Consider the following 27,943-nt stretch of genomic DNA (forward strand, 5'->3'; position numbering starts at 1 on the left):
TAGTTTCTACCTGCCCTATATTTTCAATCAATATAACAAAGTTCAAATTTAACAATCGTAATAAATCAGCATACTGCACTTTCTTAGGGAGAAGCATTGTTAACAACTTTCTGTTACAGTTTTAAGAACTGTTTCGTTGCCTCTGCACTCCTGGAGTGTTTCGGCTGTCTGTAAGGAGGCACAACAGGAAGTGGTGGATTATGGACACAACAGACTTGCAGTGGTGTGGGCACCTGTGATACCCCATGTGGAGAATTCTCCCCCCGTCAGAGGGGTTGTGTGGGGGCGGGCGGGGGCTGGCGCAAACCTGATTGGTGCCCCCAATTGGGTCTGTGCCGCCATTTTACCTGGGCGCGTCCAGAAGCGCTGAGTGCTCCCTGTGCTGGTGGGGGAGTTCCCTGAGTCGGGGCCTGCGCTCTTTCGTACATGTGCACAGAGGAGATTAGTTTAAGTTTTAAACATGTAAATAAAGAAATTAAACATTTTAAAGCATGTCCCCTCATGTGACAGTGTCACATAAGCTGGGACATGTCCATAAATTTAAAAAAAAATTTTATTCAATTTTTAAACATTTCATGAAACCTCAGCCCGCCCGTGGATGAGGTTCCATGAAAAATGCAAAGGCCGCCTGGGCTTTTTACCTGCCCCCCGCCAACCTTAAGGTTGGACGGGCAGCTTTCTTAACTGCTTTAATTGATTTCTTAATAGTCTTTATTGGCCGTTGACATTTCGGCGGGTGCGCTGCTGACCTTGGTGAGCGCCCGCCGACCGAAATATTGCGATGACACTGGGACCACGCCCGACATCATTGTGCGTCAATTTACATGTCGGCGAGCTGGCCCCGGCCTCGCTCGCCAACCCTAAAATTCTGCCCCGTGAATTTCAAACCTTACTTCGTTTAATAAGATTTGCTGTTCAGCCAGCATATTTTTGTCTAAGAAGCCCAAGAGGCTGTGGGATTGCCACCTTCCGAGCAGATTCCTGCAACAAATCGGATGCCAAAATAATCCAACATAATTTTAAAAAGGAGGGGCACAAACCTGAACTAACCATCAGGAACTGCCAACAAGGGTGAGTGTCGTTGGTCATGTTCACAACGGGTTCATTTCCCATTAACTTACTGGCACTCACATGCATGTTCGCTTCATGCTCCACACAGTTACATTCTGGAGGTCGTATGCTAAGACAGTTGTTTTCAGGCGATTTGCTCCTCTGCTATATCCCCCCCACTCACTGCCCCCCGCCCTCCCCCGAAACCGGGGCATTAGCCGTTGGCGTGTCTGTGTGCTATGCACTAGCACAGTGATGTCATGTGAAGTGTGATGAGTAGGAGTGGTCTTCTGGGGTATGTGCTGCTTGTTGTAGGCTGTGAGTCACTGTTCAGAGTTGAGTAGGTGATGAGCTGATTTACGCCTTCTGTAAAACTCATCCAGCTAATATAGATAGGGTCTAGAAGACTCATCAGCAATTCAACACTCACCCGGTCCAGGTTCATTGAAAATAGAGCCAGCAAGGATAATAAATTTACCGGCAAAACAGCCTCATTACAATTATTAATGTTTGCTTCTCTCAGTGAGCTGTACTGATTTTTCATTTGTTCAGTGAGCAGCTCATCTTGTATTAACAGATGGCACTCTTTCCTGTGTAGGAAGGCACAGATCCTGACCTATTGAGCTAATCTTCATTCTCCAAGCCCGTTCCTAGAATCCAGCCTGACATTTACTTCAAAATTGCAACAAGTAATTTTAATTCATTATATTTGAATCTGACATGGCAGAACTGTCACAAGGGGCTGAATGGTCTATTTCCATTCTTCCACTCCTGTACAGCCATTTAAAAGAGTATATACAAATACTTGTACGTGTGACCTATTGAATCCACAGTTTGGGCCAATATAGTTGATTAATGCCAAGGAGACTATTTGGATAATGGATATTGCAGTGTGTTAGCTAAGCACACTTTTTTCCATCGTGCCCGAAGCATAAGGAGTTCAGAGTTTAATTAATGGAAAGTCCTTAACACTATCATTAATCATAGTCATAGATGAATACCTTCTCTAAGTTAATTTTTTGGGCTATTAGGTAATAAAATCATCAGCTGCTTCTGAGGACTGCCAGACTACATTTGATACCGCATAATTAATCAGTGATGCTGGCCAATGGTAACACCCACATGTCCAGATACTTTTTAAAATTCATTCATGGGATGTGGGCATCAATGGCAGGGCCAGCATTTATTGCTCATCCCTAATTACCCTTGTGAACCGAGTGGCTTGCTAGGGCCATTTCAGAGGGCATTTAAGAGCCAACCACATTGCTGTGGGCCTGGAGTCACATGTAGGCCAGACCGGGTAAGGATGCCAGATTTCCTTCGCTGAGGGACATTAGTGAAACAGATGGGTTTTTACAACAATCGACAATGGTTTCATGTTTATTATTAGACTTTTAATTCCAGATTTTTAAAAGATTATTAATTTCAAATTTCACCATCTGTCTTGCAATCCGGGTCCCCAGAGCACTACTAGTCCAGTGAGAATACCACTACAACTCCGCCGCTTGCTTCATTCAAGTATGTTTTTATTGTGAGGAGCCTAAACCATCAGCCATGATACAGCTACCATAAAGGCCATGATTTTGCTTTCGCAGTTCACCTTACATACATTTACCCAAAGAATATTTTGCAGACTTGTCAGTGGAGATTTCCATTAATCCGGCCTCTGATTCAGTGTGGCACCTTCTACAGAGGATCTGTAGCGTCTCTAAATAGGGCAAGCAGCAGTGATACTCTTAGCCAATCAGATTGAAGAATCCTCACTGAGGTATACCAGGAAGTACAAAGCAGGAAGTACAAAATAAACTTAAATCCTTGTCCAGGGAGCAAATTACAGATTTGGACATGGAGTTGATATTAAAGGAAAGTAGATAGAAGAGAAAATGGAATCACTAAAATGTTTATTTAAAAAAAAAATCTACAATATGAATTTTCTTCTGAGTGAATGAGACTCCTCGCTTGTCAGATTCATCCACCATGGTCAGAGAGGTTGTTCAGCAGTAATTATCTCTTTTTATACTGTTAAAATCTCACTTACTGAAATCACTGGCTCTAACTGCTTCATCTATTTGTAGTGCGGGTGGGCAAGCCGGCAATTAGCCCAAGTTCACACCCTTCGATTGGCTTCTATGCGGATTTTATTCTTGAAGACTGCAGCACCAGGTTCTGTGGTAGCTTCCAGGAACTTCCACATTTCTTTATTTACCTGCACGTGTGACCGCCAGAAGTTGCTGGCAGTGTTGCCCCGTAATAACATGACGCTCATAGCCCTGCTGTTGTTACTAAGGCAAAGTCTGGGCCAATGTTCGCGATATGGTGATGGATTACTCTGTGTCTGGCCTAGTAGTTTTACGATGAGGAAAAGTAACTATCCTTTTGTTACAGCAAATCTGGGCCTGAGTTTTCGCTGGCGGGCTGGGAGTGCGGAGTCGGGACGCTTCTGTGTTCCGCAACCCGGCATGGGAGAAAGTCCCCTGGAAGTTGGGATTTTTGTTCCTGGGTGGTGGGGGTTCTCACAGAGTTAGGGCAGGCGACGCTGGAAAGAGCACGGAGACTGCCAGGTGCCAAGGTGGAAGGGCAGCCTCGGTGCACTGGCACTTTGTCCAAGACTTTAAATAAAACAGTAAAACAAAAACCAGCCCTCCAACCCTCACGCCTCACACCCCCTCACCCCCACACATTCCCCCAGCCCCATTCATGCCACCCCATGCCAACTCATGCTGCTCCCCGTCCCAATAACCCCTCATACCTTCCACGCCAACCTATGCCCCTCTACCCGCCTCCAATGTCCTTTATTGCCCCTCTGCCAACTTAGTGCCTACTCATGCCAATCTATGCCCCTGCCCTTTGCCATTACACCCACCATGCCAACTAACCCAGTATCCACCATGGAAAGACCCTAGAAGCCATGCTGAGATTAAATAAAGTTTGAAGTGTCTAATGCAGACTTGAATTTTTTTAAACACTCATAAGAAAAACACTACATTTACATTCCTTCAACTACATAATCCCATATATGAACAAACATTTCAAGTGCTTAATCCCTTAATTCGTAGCCCAACCTCAAAGAGTCTATAACCATTTGTAGCTGTCAGTCAAACAGTGAAACAGAAGACACCCCACTATGATAATGGAAGGTTGTGAAATCAGCACGAACCCAGTAATGATAACCCTGTAGCTTACATCAACGGACAGATGAAATAGCAAGCAATGATTTCTCTTTCAATACTCCTGGCAGTTTTTTTTCCCCAAAAATTTAAAGGGCAGGAGCTTTAAATGCCTTGACAGCTTGACAGTTGCTTTTGACACTTTGAGATTTCCTCTTGACAGTTGACAATTTTGATAGTCTGTCTTGCCCGCTGTCTTGACAGTTCCAATGAATTATGCATTTTTTATACACATTCATGTCCATTTTTAATAATTGCAAAAGGCAGCTTATCTCTCCCAAAGGGCAGCTTATCTCTCCCAAAGAGCATCTAACTTCTGCCATAGGCATCCCAGGACCTATCAAAAGGAGCACCCTACCTCTCCAAAAGGATACCCCATCTCTCCAAAGGTCTCTGCAAAGTTTAGACCCGCTCCTACCAGGTCTAATCTGCATATGTCGTGTTTCCCACCCTTGGCTAATGAAAATCAGATATGACTGGAGCAAGCTACTATTTCATATGGGCAGCTATCTGTGAATTGAACATGTGCAAATCCTGATCTGGGCCCATTCCCATCCCTGTGAAAATGTTAGGCTCCAATGGTAGAGGCTCTCCATCATTGCGAAAATTTATTCCCTGATCTATTTAATGAATCTTTAATTCCTGTATATACCACTTAGCAACAATATTTCATTAACTGGCAAGGAGCGATGGAGTGCAAATCCCCAAATTTTCTGAAGCCTGAGGCTTCACAGATAGACTAGGTCAAAACACTCATTGAACAAAGGTTTAACATTTGACAACATGATCACCTGTTTCAGGAATATTCTCTCTTGTATATGCTGACAAGTTCTGCTTTTTCTTTATGCCATCTCTTTGTTAAGCAGTATTGTATGGATTTGGGACTATCCCAACACTCAAAGCAGTAGTGAATACACAAATGAGTAATGTGGCATATGAATTTCAGTGCTGATGGGATGCCAGGTATGTAGGCCATATGTTCCAATGATTAGCGGATCATATCAAACAGCACGTACTTTTGGCTGTTTGCAAAAGGCAAAGTATTGACTGCATCCAACCAGCCTATGTTTACAAAACTCAAAACATAGCGTCCAACATTAGATCTGAGCCCACGATTGGACAAGATCCACTAAACAATCCTGATTGTGCTAAGCATTACACTGAAAACCAATTTAAGATTGTCAGTCAGGCTCACAGTGTGGCTCACTTACACGTGCTAGAAGCCACATATATTCACACACAGGGTCCTGTCCTTTACAGACAGAAGGAGCATGTCCACGCATTGTTTCTCAACGAAACAAAAGCTCGGAGGGACAGCTGTTCCCCAGTTCATTCTCCATGGCAACGCCTCTACCAATTGGAGTTCACTTGCCAACCAATCAGCACTCTCTTGTGCAGTTTAAATTGTTGTTGCCTTTACCATTGGTCATCTTGATGAGTGCAAGCTTAGACAGCGTGTCTGTTTTTCAGAAATACCTCTATTAAACCTGTAGGTGAGAGAATCCAAAAGGGGGAAAAAAACTAGGCAAACTGAAGAGAGTACTGCAGGAAAAAGGTCAGGAATAAGGAAATGAGGATAAGAGAGGGAAGATGCACTAATGCTGCTTGGTAATCCCTCATAGAACATGCGACACCTGAAGTTTACTAATTTTAACCATGCATATGTTTTTTGGTGCATGACAGTGCCTGAGAGTCTCAACTGAAAGTCTTACATCTAGGATTTCTCTGGAACTTAGAGCTATGAATTTGGCTGTGGCCAACTATGTGAAAAATGATCATGTCTATAACTTTTCCCAAAGCTGAGAGCTGCTATCTATACCCTGAGGGGTATTTTCATGGAGTTGTGAAACTGAGTCCCACTAATCATTATTTTAAAGCAATGGAAGAATTTTCTTCCCTAAATGAACAAGGTATTTTTAGAAGCCAAGCTGCTTAATGAGACTCTTCTGAAATCACAGTTTTAAATCCTAGAGTGTCAACTTCTATAGAGGTGTTCTTTGCGTGGTGACATTACATGACTAATATAACTATTCAGTTGATTGCCAGTTTTCAAGGGCACTACGCACTAAAAATGTTTCCATAACAAGTGATTTGTAATTAACTTATGGTGTGTCCAAAAATAAATGCATAAAAGAAAATATCAAAAAGTTCATATTCCAGAACACAATGCTTATTTTGAATATTCATTACTATCTATATAGTACCTTCAATTTGTGAATAATAGCAATTTAAGTTAAAGAATGATTTGCAGTTGATTAAACTTGTATTCACTCATACATATTTCATGAGAACAGCTATGGCACTGTAAAACTTACTCATTGCCCTGTATAGGTCAGTGTTCATGAAGTCACACAACACCTTCTTTTGTCTTTAATTTTCCACATGTAAACAAAATACCATGGAATTTGCCATTTCATATAAACCAGTGATTTAATGAATTAAATAACACAAAAAATGCCCATTATGGGCCAGCTGTAATCAAAAATAAGTTAGATGGGAGAAAGAGGATAATACAAGCAGCAAAATCATGAACACGCCTGAAACATTTTTTTGTGTTCATTATTTCCAGAGAAATTATAATAAATGCGTTAAATAAGTTAGCTTGAAATAGTGAAGCAATCATCTCACCCTTTGGCACCAGTATCAAAATTCAAGATTCAAACCTTGACCCATCACTTCTGAAGATTGAGTGTCCCCCGAGCAAACCATTGGGCTGAGATGGTAAACCTTGAGAAAATCTTCTTGAATAACATTAAATAGGAGCACATGGTATTTTGACAGGATATTTGGGACTCATGGTCTTCTACTCTGCCTTAGCATAAGTTTGTTAAGACAGAGCAAAAAAATATTTCACAAAAACAGTTATCAGAATCTGGGCGTGTTGATTGTATACTGGTTAGCACAATGGAGTAATGTCATTGGTGGTGGAAACCTGTGGAGTAACATTGCCTGTAGTATTCCAAATCTCACTATGTGAGGCTGGAAAAGAAACTGCTGTGCTTTGTAACATTGCAGTATGTGACAAGTGCATTGTGCAACATGCTACTAATTTATATCATACCTGCCTTTGGACGAGCCACAATTTGAGGTTATTGCAACGCTATCCACCTGCTTGAAGCATTGTTTGGCTTTAACATTACAGCTTTAGCTACTTTTATCCAGTGCTAAGAACACGTGCTTGTAGCGCTAACAACCAATGTGGGGGCCTTACACTGCCAGGCGCAAGTTAAGTTTAAACTTGTTGAGGCTCAATAAAGTTGGCAAATTTACTGTTGGTCTGCAGTCAGCTATGCAACACAAATGTGCCTGGACCAGGCAACATTACCATGGGTCTTGTACAATATACAAGCTGCATTTATTTGGCATCAAATTGGATTATGGATGACAAAGTATAAGCTCATCCTGGAAAACTCATTGAAAGAGAATGTGCCACACAAATTGTTCAAACTCAAGAAACATTGTTGGGCCATAACAAAAACAGAATTACCTGGAAAAACTCAACAGGTCTGGCAGCATCGGCGGAGAAGAAAAGAGTTGACATTTCGAGTCCTCATGACCCTTCAGCAGAACTGAGTGAATCTTAGGAAAGGAGTGAAATATAAGCTGGTTTAAGGTGGGGGGGGGAGGTGGAGCGAAGTTGAGGGGGCTGGGGTGGTTGTAGGGACAAGCAAGCAGTGATAGGAGCAGATAATCAAAGGATGTAACAGACCAAAGAACAAAAGAACACAGAGGTGTTGATTTTGGTGATATTATCTAAATGAATGTGCTAATTAAGAATGGATGGTAGGGCACTCAAGGTACAGCTCTAGTGGGGGTGGGATGGAAAGACAAGCATGGCATAAAAGATTTAAAAATAATGGAAATAGGTGGGAAAAGAAAAATCTGTATAAATTATTGGAAAAAACAAAAGGAAGGGGGAAGAAACAGAAAGGGGGTGGGGATGGCAGAGGGAGTTCAAGATCTAAAGTTGTTGAATTCAATATTCAGTCCGGAAGGCTGTAAAGTGCCTAGTCGGAAGATGAGGTGCTGTTCCTCCAGTTTGTGTTGGGCTTCACTGGAACAATACAGAAAGCCAAGGACAGACATGTGGGCAAGAGAGCAGGGTGGAGTGTTAAAATGGCAAGCGACAGAATTGTTGGACCATTGCTGTTTTAAGCAGGCTTTAGAAGTTTCAACATCTCGGCTATTGAGTAGGAGTGGGTATGTGTGTCAAATAAGGCCAATGTACATAAAAGAGCAGTTGATTGCCATACAAAGCAATAATTCAGCATAAACCTTGTGCATCAGCCATACATGTGGTGCGTCAAGAATTAGAAGTCTTGACAATCCTCTGTGGGATAGGGTTTAGCAACCAGCGCTCATTGATGTGTAAGCTCAAAAATGTTAGTTAGCTTTCAGTGTGAAATGGTCACCAGCTGAGAAATACAAAAGCAATATTTAACACTATACTGGGTCCCTATAATTTTCTATATTTAGTTTGGAAGTACAAGGGAAGTTAAGCTACCGATCTCACACATCACTAAGTCATCAAACTTAACCCTTAGACAGCATGCAGCTTCAGGGAATTCTGTTCCTTGATCTAGCTGCTTGGGTTTAAAGGGTTTCGGCTCAATATCCCCATATTATTAGCAACAATAACAACAACTTGTATTCATATAGAGCCTTAAATGTAATAACACATCCCACTGTGCTTCACAGAGGCATTATAAAACAAAATATGATACCGAGCCACATAAGGAGATATTAGGGCAAGTGAACAAAAGCTTAGTCGAAGAGGTAGTTTGTCTTCAAAGGAGGAAAGGGATGCAGAGAGGCAGAGAGATTTAGGGAGGGAATATCAGAGCTAAGTGCTCAGGCAGCTGAAGGCAGGGCCACCAATGGTGGATTAAAATTGGTAACACTCAAACGGTTGGAATAAGAGGGTTGCAGATATCTTGGAAGGTTGTATGCTGGAGGAGGCTGGGGTAGATGGGCGATGTTTGTGGGGCTAGTACCTGATTCCCTGTCAAGCCACACACCCATATTAAAAGAGTGTAAGTAGAGGGGATTGGTGTTCCACAACTCTCCTATTCTCACTTATGACTCCAGATAGCTGACTGTGCACACCAGCGGTCATACCCTGGGTTGGCGACTCAGCAGCTGTGCAAACCTAAGTGAGGGGCCCATCAGCTTCAGCTGGTGTGGTGTGGGGACGTCACCCCTTTTAACATGCACAAAGTCTGGGAACGGCGGGAGAGGCTGAAGATCCTGACAAGTCATGGTAAATGGACAATGGCTCTGAAGGCAAAGGCCAGCCAAGTGTGTGACACACACAAGTCACAACGCTTAGTAAGGCCATGTGGCCACTCACCTGTGAAGATTCTGGGGCCTCACACAGTATAACCCCCATAATTAATCACGAGAAGTCATAGTTGAAGAATAGGAGATACAGAAGAGGTTGGTCCCCCTTGCTCAACAAAGTAACCAGCAAAATTATGATGAAGTTGACCTAAAATCACAAGAGAGGTCAGCTTCTGAGCCTATTACACTCAATGGAAGAGGACGCTTCTTGAGAATAGGAACACGGAATATTGTTATGAGGATGTGCTTTTCGAAGGTGCATTTAAAAAATCTGGCAACCCTCTACAGACAATGGAAAACTGCCCAGACTGCTGCAATACATACAATTTTGCATTCCACCAAGTGGAATGAAGACAGACACTCAATCCCCAGGGGAGCATGAAAGACTCCATCCCCTGTTGATTCACGCCATCCTTAGACTTCTCAAATATTTCTGAGATGAGGAATCAAAATGCAATTACCTGTTCTGAAGTAATAATTGCAGCAGCCATGAACTAATAGAATTTCTCTGCTAAGTAGTTCAAGGACCCCTATACCAAGCAGGACAGAGAACAAAAGGCAGTGCTCTACTGAACACAGGCTGTTGAAGCTGTGCCCTATCTGTCTCTCTCTCTCTCTCTCTCTCTCTCCCTAACTCCCTGTCTCTCTCTCTCTCTCTTTCTCTCGCTCTCTCTCCCTGTCTCCCTGTCTCTCCCTCTCTCGTTCTCTCTCTTTTTAGCTCAGGAAATAGCTTGTTCTTTATTTAACCTAAGAAAACCTTTCTGAATAATTCTGTACAGCCTCAAAGTGTTTATAGTGGGATTCTTACAGAATTCGCAAAGCACATCCTCTCTAAATTCTCAAAAGACCCTGTGACGGTCAAACCTGGTGGGGTGGAATATTTCACCCCTCCTCACATGGTCATAACAATATAAAGACTTCATATCAGGTGGGAAAGCTTGATAACTGCATATAGGTAATGGATAGACACTGTAGTGACTTATCTAGGACTTGCAGAAGTAAGATGGTTAGAACCTGGTCAGATGGAAAAGAAGAATCAGATATTCTACTATCCGGGAGGTGAGAAACATAGGAATGGATAGGAATCCTAGTAAAATAAGACACAAGAGATCAGTTTAAGATTACTGGCCAATTTCAGAAAGAGCGATCATGACTAAGATCAAAGGAAAGTCTTTTGATCTGGTTGTCATACAGTTTTATGCCCCAACAAAAGATCATAATGAGAAGGAAATAGTGGCATTTGATGGTGAGATCCTAAAGTGTTAGGATCAAGTTAAATCAACTCATGTGCGTAATTGTAATGGGTGACTTAAACGCTAAAGTCAATGAAGGAACATCAGGAACGCATGTCGATCAGCATGGCCTTGGATTGAAGAATGAAAAAGGAGAGAGAATGATACAATTTTGGCAAAAGAATGGTGGCAAACATCTTCTTTAAACAACCAAAAAGAAGACTATATACTTGGAGAAGTCCAGATGATGTGTGTAGAATTCAAATAGATTATGTGATGGTGAATCAATGTTTTAGAAACAGTATAAAGAACATTCATAAGTATGCCGGCGTGATAGAAATTCAGACCATTATCTCCTTGTTGTAAAAATTAAGTTGAAACTGAAAATACCAAAAATGAAAAAGATTTGCAACCAGTTAGACATTGACATGTTGAAGGATCAGAGGCATTCCCTCTTAAAGTATGAATGTCTCTGCATTGAGGATTCAGAACAAGCAGAGGTCTCAAAGGAAGAAATAGAAAGCAAAGGGAAAAAATGTGAGTACAGGAAAACCTCAAAGCCCTTGGAGAAAGAGAATTAGAAGTGATAACAGAAAATTTGTTATCAAATAAATACCAAAGGATAAATTCCAAGCGATTTGAGACATTCGTTATTCCTTAAGTTACCTATGAAATCTAAAGCAATGGAGTGCAAACAATTTAGAACTATAAGCTTAATGAGGCCTGGAGTAGGAACAAGATGGAGAATATTTAACCTAAGAGCCATCTTTGATAAATATCTAGATGTAAACAAGAACATGTACATATTTTTCATAGACAATGAAAAGCATGTGATCATGTTTATCACCAAAAGTTAATAGAGTGTTGCTGAAATGTGACATTGGCAGTAAAGTTGTGAGATTTTTCCTAGAGCTTTTTATTTTGGATCCAACAGCAGGCATCAGACTAGAAGCAAGAGTGAAAAGAACTCTAAAAAGTGACATCCAGAAATGAAAATGTCAGTATTTCGGCTATTTGATCAGAGCTGAAAAGCTACGGAGATCTCTTCCAGAGGGCAAAGTGGAAGGCAGCAGGCCTAGGCGTAGTTAGATGACAAATGTCGCAGAGTGGTTGCAAACGAGCCACAGTGGATGTGTGAGGATGGTGCAAGACAGACGTGCATGGCATACCATGACAGCAGATCTCTTGGCAGGGGTAGCTGCAAGCAGCAGTTCAAAAGGTCAGAGTGAGAGGAGTGCAGATATCTCGGAGGGTTGTATGCTGGAGGAGGTTACAGAGATAGGTAGGGATCAAAGCAAGGAGGAATTTGAAAACAAGGATGACAATTTTAAAATTGAGCATTGTTTTGACGAGAACCAGTTTAATAAGAGAATTAATTGTTGATCAAGGAGCTGAACACTATCGAACAAGCTATCTTATAAGACACATTTGAAGGTTTAAATCATAGCTAGGAACAGGAGTAGACCATTCAGTCCTTCAAGCCTGTTCTGCCATTCAACTTAACCATGGTTATACTGGATTTACTCACTTTTGTCCCATGGCTGCCATGTCTGCAATGTGTACCAGCTCCAAGCTGCACTCTAGCAACTCTCCAAGTCTTCTTTCCACAGTGTTTCTAGGACCCCTCCACCTAAGGGCAGCAGACACATGGGAACCCCACCACTTTCAGGTTCCCCTCCAAATCGCACATCATCCTGACTTGGAAACATATTACTGTTCTTTCATCATCACTGGGTTAAACTCCTAAAACTTCAGTAGACAGTGGATTGGCAGATAAGGATAATTTCCAGAGTTTCCTCTGTCAGCAGAAATCCTTTGTACATACAAGTGAGGGTTGCAGATAGAATATATCACCGTAATCCCCATTTCTCCAATCTCTGCTCACTGCTGGTGAAACCTCGTAAAAGTTATCCTTATAATCCAGCCTGATCTTTGTTCTTAAAAATAGATCTGTTTAATGTGGCATATTTAAGTTGGAGAATAATGCATCAACAGCTATGCAATGCCATTCAAAAGAATGCAAAGTGACGTGCAGACCAGTTCACAATGGTGGTACAGTCCCTTTAAGTGGTGTGAACACCTGTTTACTGTTTACAAAGTATAGGGCACACTGTCAAACCACCAAGGGAGATAAATCATCACCAACAACATCTCTGATATTGAGCAGTGTGCCTTGTGTTCAAGCATTGGTTAGTTCAGCACTGTTAGAAACAGATTGCAGTTCTTATCCCAACGATGTATTGCAACCCCTTGTGTTAACAGAATGATCTAGTTTTACGGCATGGATCAGCAATGCTCCATGGTTCCATTCTGCCACTCATTGTTTCTACGCCATTTTCACTGAGGCCTGAAAGTAATGCTGCCCCTGATCTTCACTGCGGATGATTTTAAAAGCTGGTGTATTTGTCCGATAGTTCTCATACCATTGAAATCATGTCTTCCAGGGCTAATGATGATCCTGAAAAAACGAACACAACGTACCTGGAAGACTCTCAACCTACACAAGGTAAGCCAAGGCAGCAGGATTATAAACTAATAGTTTTAGTCTTTTTTCTTAATCCCAGTGTATGCCACTTGTGTTATTTGAACAGCATATTCAAACTGATTAAAATTGCAATTGTAGATTTTACAGTGGTCTAACCTGTCCACTGCCATTTTACACTCTTGAATTGTTCATCTATAGGAAACACGTTTATGCTGTCAGCTGTTCTAGGGAAAATACCAAATCAATTTGTAACTATTGACTAAGGGAATAGACCCAAGAACCATAATGTTGAGCTTGTTATCTCCCCAGATGTTTCTGAGATTGGTCACACTTTAGCCTTCAACTTTAAATTTTCAGTATTGCTGTCAGTCTCCAAAGACTCTAATTTTTCATTCTTTTTGCCATTTTTTTGGAACAAATATTTACAACTAAAGGAATTGATGGGTTCTGCCCTATTACTTTCTTTGGGAAGCATGAAGGAGCACAGGCATCTCTCCTCACAAATTGTAACTTATACATAGGGAAATAACTAATCATACTTCTCTAACACAGAAAAGAAAAGTGGCTGAGATTGTAATCGGTTCCTTAGCTTTATGCAGGTGAAGGGGTTGTTGCACATTGAGGGTAAAAGCCTATGATGCTTTTGGATGGAGTATAATTATTCAATTTTCCTTGTGGTGGGGAAGTACTCTCCCTGCCTAGGCAGGATGACCAGCCTCAAATCTAGTCCCTCAGGGACTCCTGATCAATACGCCTTAATACAGAGGTTCACGACTTTTTCCTGAGCTAGGTTGATGACAATGCCAGGCTTCAATTTATTCTTCTTAAGCATATCAAACTAACTTTGTTGTGTTGCAATTAGGTTTAGCCATGTGGGGATCAGACCACAATGCACATGACATGATTGCCTTGAGGCTGAGGAGACAGTGGGGACCAGCTGCACACAGCAATTTCAGAAAAATGCGCTAGATCTCTTTCCAAGAACTTCTGAGCCATCTCAATCCAGAATGACATTGGTCAGACTCTTAGAGAAACAGCAAAACTCGCATTCATTTTCAAGAGTGGATAATTCTCTAGAATTATACAACACATAGGGTGGAATCAAGGTGACTTGGCAGGGGTGGGGGGGTGGGGTGGGGGGGGGGGTTGGCGCCAGAGCCTCACTTCACCTCCTTTGGAGAAGGCCCACTGTATTAAGTGTCAGTCAGGCACCTTAAGTGGCCAGCAGTTGGCCTTCCCCAGGATCAGTGACCCCGGGTGGAAATCCTGCCCCCAGGAGCTGCCAACCAATCAGGGGCTGGCAGCTCCTCATTGTCATCAGTGCCACCAGGGAAGCGGTGGTAACTGTTGGCAATGTAGTCACCAGAGGCCCACAACCAGGGCACAGGTGAATGAGGGCAGGATGGGGGGCACAGGGTGGGGATCATGGAAGAGAGGGGCGAGGGTACAGAGGCAAGGGCAGGGGAGTGGCTTCCCACAGGCTCCCTCACCCTTCCCAATGCCGGGTCCCTCGATCAGCCATTGATAAGGCACTCCAGGGTTTGCCTTTAGGGCTTCTGCCCTAACAGTGGTGGTGGGATGAGGCTCTTAAGTGGGCATTAATTCCATGATTTGAATTGGTGGTGGGGCAGGTAGGCCGCCCCCACAAGCCTTCCCGCCCCAGACTTAATCAGGCTGGGGGCAGGAAGGTGGCGGAGTCCCCACCTAGCACTCACCCACCTCATTAAATGCCCACTCTGCCTCCCAACCTGTTTCAGGGGAGGGCATTCTATTCTGCCCATAGAAGCAGACACTGCGATGGATTCTTGTTCTGTGCTGCACTTGAAGTTGCAGCATTAATAATCCCAAATATTAACAGACAGAAATAATATCCATTGCCTTACTGCGAATGAAACCAAATGATGAAGCTGCAACTGGGTACACATAGATGCACACACTGGGGAGGAATGCAGCTGGGATCTGTCATATGCAAATCAGAAGCTCAAACAATAAAGTGAAACCATTTGGTGTGTGCTTGAGTGAGCTGCAAACAGAGTTTAAGAGTAATTTAACCTACATTGTGATGGCAAGCTGAGCTACACACAGTTTAGAAATTTCATGGATGGCAGGTTAGAATGTTGGAGATGTGACAAGGATTCTGACAACAAGGGCAACAACAACAACAACTTATATTTATAAAGTGCTAACGTAATGAAGGATCCCAAGGCTGTAAAACAAAATATGACACCGCAGCATGTAAGGAGATATTAGGTCAGATGACCAAAGGCTTGATCAAAGATGTAGGTTTTAAGGACTATCTTATAGGAAGAAAGCGAGGTAGAGACAGGGAGGTGTAGGGAGGAAATTCGAGAGCTTAGGGCTTGGGATAATTGAAGGCACAGCCTTGAGTAATGGAGAAATTAAAATTGGAAATACTCATGGGGTCGGAATTAAATGAGCACAGATACCTCAGAGGATTGTAGAACTCAAGGAGATTATAGATATAGGGAGGAGGGAGGCCATGGAGGGATTTGAATACAAGGGTGAGAATTTTAAAGCCAAGATGTTGTTTGACCAGAAGCCAATGTAGGCCAGCAAGCACAGAGATGATAAGGGAAGAAGACTTGTGTTGGGTTAAGACATGGGCAGCAGAGTTTTGGATGGCTTCAAGTTTACTGAAGGGAGAATGTGGGAGACCAGCCAGGAATGCTTTGGAGTAAAAACAAAAATACCTGGAAAAACTCAGCAAATCTGGCAGCATCTGTGGAGAGGAACACAGTTAACGTTTCGAGTCCGAATGACCCTTCAACAGAACTAAGTAAAAATAGAAGAGAGGTGAAATATAAGCTGGTTTAAGGGGGTTGGGACAAGTAGAGCCAGTGATAGGTGGAGATAACCAAAAGATGTCATAGACAAAAGGACAAAGAGGTATTGAAGGTGGTGATATTATCTAAGGAATGTGCTAATTAAGGGTAGAAAGCAGGACAAGCAAGGTACAGATAGTCCTAGTGGGGGTGGGGTGGGGTGAAGGAATAAGGCTAAAAGATAGAGATAAAACAATGGATGGAAATACATTTAAAAATAATGGAAATAGGTGGGAAAAGAAAAATCTATATAAATTATTGGAAAAAAAGGGGGGCGGGATCATAAAGAGGGTGGGGTGGAGGAGAGAGTTCATGATCTAAAAATGTTAAACTCAATATTCAGTCCAGAAGGCTGTAAAGTGCCTAGTCGGAAGATGAGGTGCTGTTCCTCCAGTTTGCGTTGAGCTTCACTGGAACAATGCAGCAGGCCAAGGACGGACATGTGGGCATGAGAGCAGGGTGGTGTGTTGAAATGGCAAGCAACAGGGAGGTCTGGGTCATGCTTGTGGACAGACCGAAGTGTTCTGCAAAGCGGTCACCCAGTCTGCGTTTGGTCTCTCCAATGTAGAGGAAACCGCATTGGGAGCAACGAATGTAGTAGACTAAATTGAGGGAAGTGCAAGTGAAATGCTGTTTCACTTGAAAGGAGTGTTTGGGCCCTTGGACGGTGAGGAGAGGGGAAGTGAAGGGGCAGGTGTTGCACCTTCTGCGGTTGCATGGGAAGGTGCCATGGGAGGGGGTTGAGGTGTTGGGGGTGATGGAGGACTGGACCAGGGTGTCCCAAAGGGAACGATCCCTGCGGAATGCCGCCAGGGGGGATGAAGGGAAGATGTGTTTGGTGGTGGCATCATGCTGGAGTTGGCAGAAATGGTGGAGGATGATCCTTTGAATGCGGAGGCTGGTGACGTGATAAGTGAGGACAAGGGTGACCCTATCATGTTTCTGGGAGGGAGAGGAAGGTGTGAGGGTGGATGCGAGGGAGATGGGCCGGACACGGTTGAGGGCCCCGTCAACCACCGTGGGTGGAAAACCTCGGTTAAGGAAGAAGGAAGACATGTCAGAGGAACTTTTTTTGAAAGTGGCATCATCAGCTTTGGAATATTTGAGCCTAGAGTTAATGACGGCATGAATAAGTGTTCCAAGTTCATATGGTGACCTGAGCAAACCTTTCGCTGAAATATCTGACTCCACTCTTTTGTTTGACGGTATCTTTTTAAAAAAATTTACTTTAAATTATCCATTCCATTCTTGCCGTGAGGCAAAAGCATCTTGCGTGTGTTCCACTTTTCCTTTCTAACACTCCTGTTTGTACAGGTGAAAGCATTTGGTCAAAACTGAAATCTGAGCTCAGGCAGTTTGTAATTGTGCACATCTGAGGTTTTATTGCTGCAATTGAGATGTTGCTTCTTGTTTTTTGAAGTATGAAAAATATCACCAGTGCTTGTGTGCCACAATTATCTTCAGCTACCTTTGTACTGGCCTTGTCTTCATCCAAATCTAGGAAGGCCAGACTTTTAATTACTTCATTAGAATCTAATGGGGTAATTTTAGGAAGTTTGTGGGATTGGGTGGAATTCCGGTTTTACACCTCGCCCAACAACACTCTTCAATGCCTTCAATCGGAGGGTTAAAAAAATCTCCAAACCAGCGCCATTATTTCTAAGTTAGTTTGGTGTGGCAATCAGAATGACAGTCATCATTTAAAACAAAACTGCTTGGGTTGTCTCGCTGGACTTAAAAGAACAGCCACAAACCAAATCAAAAGGTGGAATTTTACGCTGGCAGGATTTTATGGCCCCGCTGAAGTCAGTGGACTTTTGAACAGCTCACCACGTTCTGCGGCCCGGTCCCTGCCACAACAGGGCCATAAAATTCCACACATAGAACCATGAATCTGGCAGCATATTCTGGCCCATTGTGCCTGTGCCAGGCTTTTGGAAGAGCTATCCGATTAATCCCGCTCTCTCACCCTTTCCCTGCAGCGTTACAAGATGGTCAAAACCTTATTCTTACTAAGGACTTTGGCCAGAGTGTGCCTGTGTGTGGATATCGAGTCAGGATGGGATTCCAATCAGCTGCAAATGTCATTGTATTCCAGTAACCCTCCAACACCCACCTCTGCACTCACACACAAAGAATGGACACTTTGTCAGTGCACCATTAGGTTCTCGTGGAACCGTAGCCCTGGACAAGTCAGCATTTTAAAGAGGGAATAGAAAAGTAGCAGGGAAAAATAATGATAAATATAATGGCAATCACTAACTTTTGAATTTTCCCTGGACTGTTGAAGAAAATCTTTGTGAATTCAGTTCAGCTAGTTTATTGAAACAGTTTTTAACTGAAGCTTAGCATAAAATTCCTTTCTATGAAAAATAAGTTCATTGCCATTGAAGTGAATAAGAAACCCTGTATATCGGAGCAAATGTTACCAGCTCATTGCGAGTGGTACATGCAAGGGCCGATGCTACGGTTAAGGTGTGCCTGTGCTTGCACTAACCGAAAGGCAGCCGCACCCAACTGATAACCATGGGCTGGGTTTTCGTCAAGTAAGGAAGGGTCCGTGGAGGGGTGAAACTGGCGGCCAGGACCCGATTCCGGGATTCCCGACCCCATTCCCCGGGTTTCCAATTTTCACCACTGCCTTTTAAGGGATTTTCGCCAGTGCATTCCAGACCTGGCTAGCTCCATTGCAGGGATAGGCATGTCCTAGTCCTCTGCAGTTTTCATTGAGTTGGGCCAGCTTTTAAAGGACTCGTGGTTCAAGGCACCTCAGATGTGTCGTGAACCATAGTCTGGGTGAGGGAACGTTTTGAAAGGTAAGTTAGAAAGATCTTACCCATGCCTCCCATGCAAAGCTATGCTCCTCCACCAACCCCTCACCCCCCCCATGGCCCCTTATACCTTCCATGTCAAACTGTGGCACTTCCATGCCCATTCACCCACTGTGTAGAATCAATGAATCCTAAAGGGACAATAGGAAGTGTCAAAAAAACTTTTAAAAAAGCAGTCATTCATTCATAACTTTACACTTTCCTTATAAAAACTCTATTCACTACAATCAATAGAAGTGTCAATCATCCAGCCCCCTTTAAAGTATCAATAGCAGAAACTGCAAGCACTTGAAAAGTCTTTATCTTTTATAAATAAACATTGACAGAAGAGGTCAGAGATAGAGCTGTCAATCGAGCAATGTTTTCCCTGAGGCTCAGCTGTTTCAAGAGTCTAATGGGTCTCTGGGCTCTCAGCCAATCCTCGTTATGGATTTTGAATTCTATCCTGAGTCTACTGGCCTGACTGCAGCCTTCTCCTGCACTCCTGCAATGAAAATCCCACCTTTGCAGGCACTTTCTCCAGGGGCAGGCCGGCTGAGCTGGGAAATTTCCCTACTCCAGTCCCTTGCCTCGAAGATGAAAATCCAGCCCTTTAAGGTTGGGTTATTTAAATTTTCTAGCACCCTGTGCAGCTTGAACCTTGCACAGGAAGTGTCGACAAGGAGTGTTGAAAAAGGGAACCTGCAAAATTTGGAGCATACACTCCCGACTGCTCCAAATTAAAGCGACATGCCACTTAAAAGATAAATGGTTGCAACCTTTTGGATAATTGTCAGCTTTTTGAAAGGCTGTATGGGGAAAGAAATGGCTAATATCATAAAAATAGGAGAATAATGTGGAAAGGTAAACTGTAATCTACAAAACTTATAGAGCAGTGACATCCCTAATCAGATCATTAATTTCCGGTGAAGTGAGCTGGCAAGTTCACGAGGTACATGTGATGAAGCTTGGCCAGACTTTTACGTCAGGACCATTTTCTGAGTGGGCAGTAGTGTAGCATGTTTGGAAGTAGCTGACAGCCAGACTGAATGTTGCCTACAGCACCTGCAAACTGGTGTAGCAGAAGGAATTACACGTTAAAGGATCTAGCAAGGTGAAACTTACCAATGGTGCCATATACCATCCTGTTAACTGTTTGCTCATTCCAAGCTTTCATTCAGCCTTGATGTACACTATAGCCCAGCAAGGCACACAGTCAATATGCAACATACAATGAAAACATGGCCACACTCATACCCTCCAGCACCTTTGAGTTGGACAGCAATCTACTCCGGCACTTTGGGAACTGCACCAAATGGTAACATTGGGCATTTGTTCAGTATTTCAGTAGGAAATAAAATAAAACCGCAGGCCATGTTGAACATACGTCGATGCATATATGGCCCAATGATAACTCACGTGTCATGAGTTTGGAAGAACTATAGATATAATAGTTGAAAGAAGTATCGATCTTGCCAACCACTGGTGCTGGTATCTCTCACTGGTAACTTTACTTCAGGTGTCATTGTCATAAGTCACAAATCTGTGTCTTGCTGACATGTAGCAGGCTGATACAGTTGTGCTGTATAGTTAACAGTTAGGTGCGTGAAGACCTGCAGAATGGTCTGGGCCCTGCAGATCTCCTTTCATTTAAATTATATCAACTCTACCGTGCACCTGAGGTGCTTAAAGCTAACTGACAGATGGAGTGAGCAAAACTAACTGCAAATTCATTTCTGCAAAATTAATATTTTCATAACAATGCCAAAAATATGGAAATAATATCTCACCAAGAACACCGCATTAAAAAAGAACTGTAGATGTTGCAAATCCTTCCAAGACCTAATTGAGTGCTCTAGCACCTGTGGGAAAAAAAAGAGCAAATTAAGCACAAATCTTGGGAAACTAATTTATTTTTTAGTCGTTTATGGGACATGGGGTTTATTGTCCATTCCTAATTGTCCCTGAGAAGGTGGTGGTGAGTTGCCTTCTTGAACAATTAGAGCCATTTTGTGTAAGTATTCCCTATTGCAAGCGATGTTCTCGTAAATATTTCTGCATCGCCTCTGGGCGCTTAATGAGACTTGCAAGTGAAATGATTGCATGCAGGTTTTGAACTCATTTATCATAAAACATCGCAGAGTTGCAATCCTGAAAGAAATTGGTTCTGGGAGTCCTCTTCTCTATCCCTAATCCCTCTGCTTCAGTCGTGTTCCTGATCTCCCAGTGCGCAGCATTGAGGAATCGATGCTGGAGTTCAAAGTGCCATCTCTAACTGAAGGGTTTCAATGCAATTTTGTTTGTTTATTTGATTAAAGGTATCATTGCATTAAGAAGAGTCGGTACTTTATAGTGATTCCAATTTGGGGGATTCAAATGTTATAATTCATGAACATAAAACTCAACCAAACCAAAGAAAACAGGTTATATCTATTAATATATAGAAAGATATTTTTGGTAAATTATCCATGTTGCTGTTCGTGAATATATTTTTATATACAAGTTGGCAACAACATTGGAATACTTCAGAAACTTGTTCCAAAGCCTGCTAGTGGCCATAGTTTGCAAGCACCTTGTAACAGATGGGGCTGAATCTTCGGCTCAGTGAGCGGAGCAGGGCCCACTCGCTGAGGCATAAAATGACACAGGGTGACGCCGGCCGTGTGTCCTGATGTCACCCCGCAGGTCATTTAGATTTTCAGTTTGGCGGGTGCGCAGCCGATTCTGAACCAATTAAGCCTATTGAGAAAGCTGCCTGTCCAGCCTTAAGGTTGGCGGGGTGGGGGACAGGTGAAGAGCCCAGGCGGCCTTTGCACTTTTCATGGAACCTCATCCACAGACGGGGTGAGGTTTCACGGAGGGTTTATAAATCAAATAAATTTTTTCAATAAAGTTCATTGACAAGTCTCAGTTCATGTGACACTGCCACATGAGGGGACATGTCTTAAAACTTTTTCTTTTCTTTATTGAAATTTTTGGAACTTAAATTAATCTCCCTGAGGCAGCTCTATGCCTCAGGGAGATTTCTGCGCTCTTTTGTGCACTTGCCCCCACACAACCCCCCCCCACAACGGGGAGGAAAATTCTACCCATGATGTCACAAAATTGAACGGAAAATGTTGACATAACAATTTACAATGGTAAACATCGATGCAAAATGTGTCCAAAAATGTCACCAGGGAAAATAAAATTTGTGGCATGTGTGCCTTGTGTAATATTTTTAAAGATTTGACATCCATTTCATGTTGTTTTGGATCAATAGTTCTGTTGACAGTGACTGTTGTGGTGAATGTTAAAGGTCAGAGCGCACTTTATGAAAGTATTAAAAATTGGCAAGCAAACACTGCAGGGTTATTGAGTAATACATTTATTACTGTTGCGGCCCAGTTTATAAATGCACCCTCTGCATTTTAGAGAAAGCCTTTCTTAGTCAGGGATCAAAAAAAAAGCAAAAAAAAGAAATAATAACTTTTCACATCTCAGAAATATCTCAAAGCAATTTTCATGTAATGAACTACTTCTAAGTGCGCTGACTGTTGTGTAGGCAACCCAAGCAGCCATTTTGCACATTGCAAGATCCCACAAACAGTGGAGAGAGATAAATCTGTTTTGAATGGTCTTAGCTGAGGCCAAATGTTGGTCAGGGTGTTAAGAGTAACCTCACATGAGGTGGTGTGGTACAATGATTCATATCATGGTCCCTTAAAAGCAAATAGTGAGAAAGAGTTGCCAATTGTTCATTTTTTGAGGATAGCGAAGTAAAATTCTGAAAGAATGGAACCAATCTGACTGCGCTGGGGAAACAAAACTAGTTAATGTTTCAGGGCAGACTGTCCACCAGAACTGATCAGGCTGTTTGAACTCTTAATATTATTCACAACACATAAAAGCCCCGAAATCCCGTAGGGAATGATGCGGGATCTCCTGCCCAAATTTTGCAGGGAGATCAGCAGAACTGCCAAAGTAATGATATAAGCAGCTGAAGAGGTTGTGGTGGGTGAACCCTCAGTGGAATTTCAAGGCCTGAGTTTCTCTTAAATCAGTAAAAAAAAAAATTTCATCAGATATTTTAGACTGTTTAGCTAAAGCTTCCTGCTCAGTTTTTAAAATAGCTTGTGCATTGTGTGTGCATTGGACCTCAGATTAGTGTGGGTGACGGAAAATATCCATTGTCAATGAGCTATGTGACCTACATTCTGTTTTCTACATCACAGGCCCAGACAGGCTGATCCTTGTTTTCTAATTTAACTGACTTCTGGAAGAAATATAATCTTCATTCAAAAACTGAAAATCAGATCAAAAATGATTGCATCTGAGCCTTATAATTAAAAAAAAAATCTCTTTTAAACATCCGTGTTGACATGACTAAATGAAATCATACTCGCAAGTATTCTCTTGCGATGACATTACTGCCAAGCATTGGTTCCGCAGTATTGATGCGCTTGCTTATCTGTGGCCTCAGATTTCAGGAGCTATACTTATGGCTGTGCATGCTTGTGGTGAAGGCTGATATGGCTGGGCCCCATAAAGAAGAAAAGCCAACTGTAAAACCTGAATCAGACACAGGGTTATGCAGCTTTCAATCGAGACAATGCTATTCGCTATTAAATTTCTATTTTGCCCTGTTTGCAAATAGCAAGAGAATCAGGTTAATTTTCTTCACTTTTGTAAGCATTTCCTGTGCATATGGGATTCACAGGGGATTAAATAAACTGTGGAAATGCCATGATTGTATAAATGTACTAGATTTGCCATTAGAAATAAGGATCAATAGCACATCTCCTTTCCTCTCGTTTCCCATCCCTGTATTCTCTCCTTGGGCTGTGATTCAGTACAGTTGATTAGCGGTTACGTTATGGGACTAGCATTTCAGACGCCCAGACAAGCAATCCAGAGAATGCCAGTTCAAATCCTACCACACCAGCTTGAGAATTTGAATTCATGTTTAACTAATCTGACAATAGTGTAGCACAAGGATCAGGAAAAAAGATGCCGCGATACATTTTGGCAAGTCTCCAATCCTTTTATGTTGCCCCAATATTTCCTTGGGAGACCAGGGGTGCGTGCGGGACCCCTGCCTATGGATGGTACAGGCCCATTGTAGCTATGTTCATGAGGCATTTCTCACCTCCTGCCTCATTTTTGTACTACGACTCTGGTTGGAGACCTCAGCAGCGGGGTAATGAGGTTCCAGGTGAAGGCTAGAAATAGCAAGGTAAGCGACTTTGTGACATCATGGGTAGAATTTTCCTCCCCCGTTTAACTGCCTCCCTCCCACACCCAAACCATTCAACCATGATCCCCATCATCACGGCCTTGGAGACCTGAAATTTGTCCAAGTTTTTTTTATTATTACCTCCATCCTTTGGCTGGCTTGAGGCACTACCAGAGCCCGCCCTCATAAAGGGTGCTCTTGGCTATTTTGGGTCTTGTTCGCATGGCTGAGAGGGAACTTTGCTGCTGGGTGGTAGGAGAATGCTGGAAGCAAGAGAATCTTGAATAAAAAGGCTGCAAGGTTTTGGGTAATGTTAATTCTGGGGACACTGAGCCAAGACAGAAGTCCCCTTAATTTAGTACTATTTGGCACTACATTGGCAATCTAACTCAATTGCTGTGGAGTTGGAAAAATCTTAGGTTTTTCTAAGTTTGGAGGCTACATGGAGGCAGATTTATTCCATATCTAACATGGAATGCTTCATGTTGATGTTGCTTGGTGAGGGTTTGGGAGGAATGGTATGCTGGTGGTGGAGGTGGTGAACTTTAGCTTTGGCTGATGGTGTGGAATGCATACTATCAGATTAGCTGCCCATACACACCAAGCACAATCGTCTTGTCCATTGACTTAAACCAGCCAAGGTGCGTAATGGACTGCTGCTTTGATACTGCTCATTTTACAGCAGCATTCAACGTTAAAATTGCAGCCCCCACCCCAATCCAGTTGTATAAAGTGGAATGTGTTCCACATCCATCCCTCACCTTGATGGGCAGAAGTTTTATAAAAGACTGAGATCATTATGATACAGCTATACAACAGAATTGTCACAAAGTATAGATGAGGGCATATTACAGGTAATATCCCAATGGACAGTTATGAGAAAATTAGTAACTTAGTCTTGCTTATACCACGTTAAATAGAATATGTATCTGTGACTTGTTTTCAAATGGGCGACTCAATGTGCATCTTTTGGGGATAATTTTAATTAGAGCCGCATGAATATAGACATGATTTCAGTCAGTCTTAGTGTCTTGAATTTGAACGCATAGTTTAGACTGCACACAAGCTCAGTTTTCTAATGGAATGCATAGTCCTTTTACATGGCCAGTGCCCAAGAGATGATAATGGATTGCACTGCAGGCTGGTCAAACTTGTGGCCTGTACTTTGATAAATATCATTACAAATAAGTCTGCTTAGCCTCATGAGTAGAGTTATTTATTGTATTACAATGGACAAGAGGGCTGGCAGTCCCCAGGATTGTACTGGACACTCCAGGGATGAAAGATGAATCTCCTGGACCCTGTTCCAAGCAACCCAGGGATAAAATCATAAGGGTGTTTAAAAGAGAGCTTTTATTTCTTATTTTTCAGTAGTTTTGTTTATTACATACAAGAATTTGGAGCAAGAGTAGGCCATTCGGCCCCTGAGTCTGCTCTGCCATTCGGTAAGATTATGGCTGATCTGTTTGTGACCTCAGCTCCACTTTCCTGTCTACCCCCACAACCTTTGAACCCCTTGTCTATCAAGAATCTACTTCAGTCTTGAATATGTTCAATGACCCGGCCTCCACTGCTCTCCGGTGAAGGCAATTCCACAGACTAATGACCCTCTGAGAGAAAAAGATTCTCTTTATCTCAGTCATCAGTGGGACACTCCAATTTTTGAAACTGCGTTCCCTAGTTCTAGACTCCCCCACAAGGCTCCTCAAGGAAGACATCCAACCAGAGTTGGTAACTTGAGTGACCAATGACATTCTGTTAACACCACATTTATAAAATATGCATTTTTAAAGAACAAATATTGAAACTAAAATCATCTTGAGTTAAAATCTTATAGAAATATCATGTATTTAACATCCTTTTCTATTCCTGCTGTTTCCTCCAGAATGTTTTGTTTCAATACAGGGTACTATTGGCCTTTTAGAGAGATTGCTGAGCCCACGTGTGTGGAGTTGAATTAACATGTAGCACTGAAATGTCCGTGGGTTAAAATCGTTAACAATACTGAACTTTTCTTCAATGAATTCCCAATTCAAGGTCAGCTGAAACTGTTCACTGTACTCTTTAGCCTTGGAGAAACTGGGTCTGGGAGAACAGGAGAACCATAATGTCTGATAAAAGAAAAATATTACAAGGCAGGAGAAGGTTCATGTTAGTTTTTTTGTAGCTATTTTGGGTTTTATTTTAAATAAAGAGCCACAGTCAAAGTAACACTAACCAACAGGGATGATGTTCCTCGCTGGGTGTCCAGCACTTGCATGAGTGTGCAAGAGTTACGTTCTGCCTGTGAAAACACATTTGTTAACAATTTTCATGCCCTATGCTTTGGCTTGGCCTGAATACAGTCCCACTGGACAGGGTTTGTGCTACATCGGTGGGGGTGGGGAGAATGGGATGATGGAGGTAGTGAGGGGAAGCCACAATCGCACACAATTATGGGCTCAAATACCTGCGGTTATGCTTCTGGACACCAGCATTAGGGTCATCTGCTTGCTGATGAGGAGCAGGTCCCCAGGCCCAAAGATAACCCAGCAGACTGACACAGTAGAAAGTGAGGCAAGGGGAGGTTGAGAATGTCCCCTTCCCCACCCCTTTGCCATATAGTTAGTTGTGCTGCCTAAGTTTCAAGACTGGATCATTTAGAAACGTTCAAGTAAGAAATACAGTGGAATACAGTTGTGCCTGCAGCCAGTGTAGAAGTAAGAAATTGGTGAGAAAAGCTATAACTGTCAAGTAAGACAGAAAAGCCCTTTAGCACTAACTCAGTCTGCCAGAGCAGGAGGGGAATGTCTTAACTTTAGCGATAATGGGGGGTGAAATTGGTCTTCAGCAATCATGCACAATGGGCAAATGCAAGTCAAACAGCCTCTTCTACACCCTCGCCTCGATGGAAAAGATAATCGGGTGGGGCGTAAAACAGGTTGCCGATTCTCCTTCTCCCATTTTGCCCTTTTGTCGAAGGCCAATTTCAGGCCAAATGCTGGAGTGCAAGGGGAATCATCATGTTGACAGCCAGCAGTCTGTTTCTGAGAAAAGCAAGGAGGATTGAGTCAAAAAAGGGAATAACAAAAGCACTCATATTGGTGTTTTGACAAATGGTGCAACAGTCAAAAGACATTGAGAAGTCATGGCCAACCTGAATGTAAGATCACCATTGCCTCGGACAAGTATCTGCAATATCAAGATTACCTGAGTAATATAAGGGATATGTTTTCTGTTCCAAGTGACCTGTGGTACTTATGTTGAAGAGGTATACTGAGGGTTGGGACATCATAGCTCAGGAACTCTGCTTGCTTTTCACAATCTTCTAAAGTGCTCTGGCTTATAATGTGTTTAATTTAGATATTGAAATCAATGGTAATGACACTATATTAATGTGGGTCCCTGATTTCCTTGTGAGGTGGTATAGCAATGTGAATACGGTGGCCAAGGGGGTCCACTGGCGTGAAGTGCTGCTCAGTGGGTGGCAGAAATTTGTGCAGGGTTTGGGACAATATGTTGGGGCAGTGGGGGTGCGGTGCTGTTTTGGGGGTGGGGCTGTGGGTAGCTGGTCGGAGGGCTCCAGCAGCTGGAGGGGGTGCACAGTTAGAGGACATGCCAGGACGTTTGCTCATCTAGTGCAGAAGGGGCATTGCTTATAGAGATATAAAGGAAGGGTCAGCTGCTGTTCTGAGAGGAGGGGGCAAGTGCTGGAATGACTGCGGTGCATGTGGTGGGGAGGGGGAGGTGTCTTTACACCTGTGGAGGTGGTGCATGGGGGAGATGGGGCCGCAAACTACAAATGTCACTCACTGGTGGTGG

General features: G+C 42.8%; 1 protein-coding gene across 2 annotated transcripts in view; it reads left to right on the plus strand.

Annotated features, from left to right (window-relative positions):
• Positions 1–27,943, plus strand: part of cbarpb (CACN subunit beta associated regulatory protein b) — a 195,572-nt gene that overhangs the window by 80,138 nt on the left and 87,491 nt on the right. For both annotated transcript variants that reach the window (XM_041204886.1, XM_041204887.1), the window contains exon 4: positions 13,234–13,295. In XM_041204886.1, the coding sequence (XP_041060820.1) occupies positions 13,234–13,295 (62 nt within the window). The remainder of the gene's footprint in view (positions 1–13,233; positions 13,296–27,943) is intronic.

This window comes from Carcharodon carcharias, chromosome 14 (genome assembly GCF_017639515.1).
Source record: "Carcharodon carcharias isolate sCarCar2 chromosome 14, sCarCar2.pri, whole genome shotgun sequence".
Classification (NCBI taxonomy): Eukaryota; Metazoa; Chordata; class Chondrichthyes; order Lamniformes; family Lamnidae; genus Carcharodon; species Carcharodon carcharias.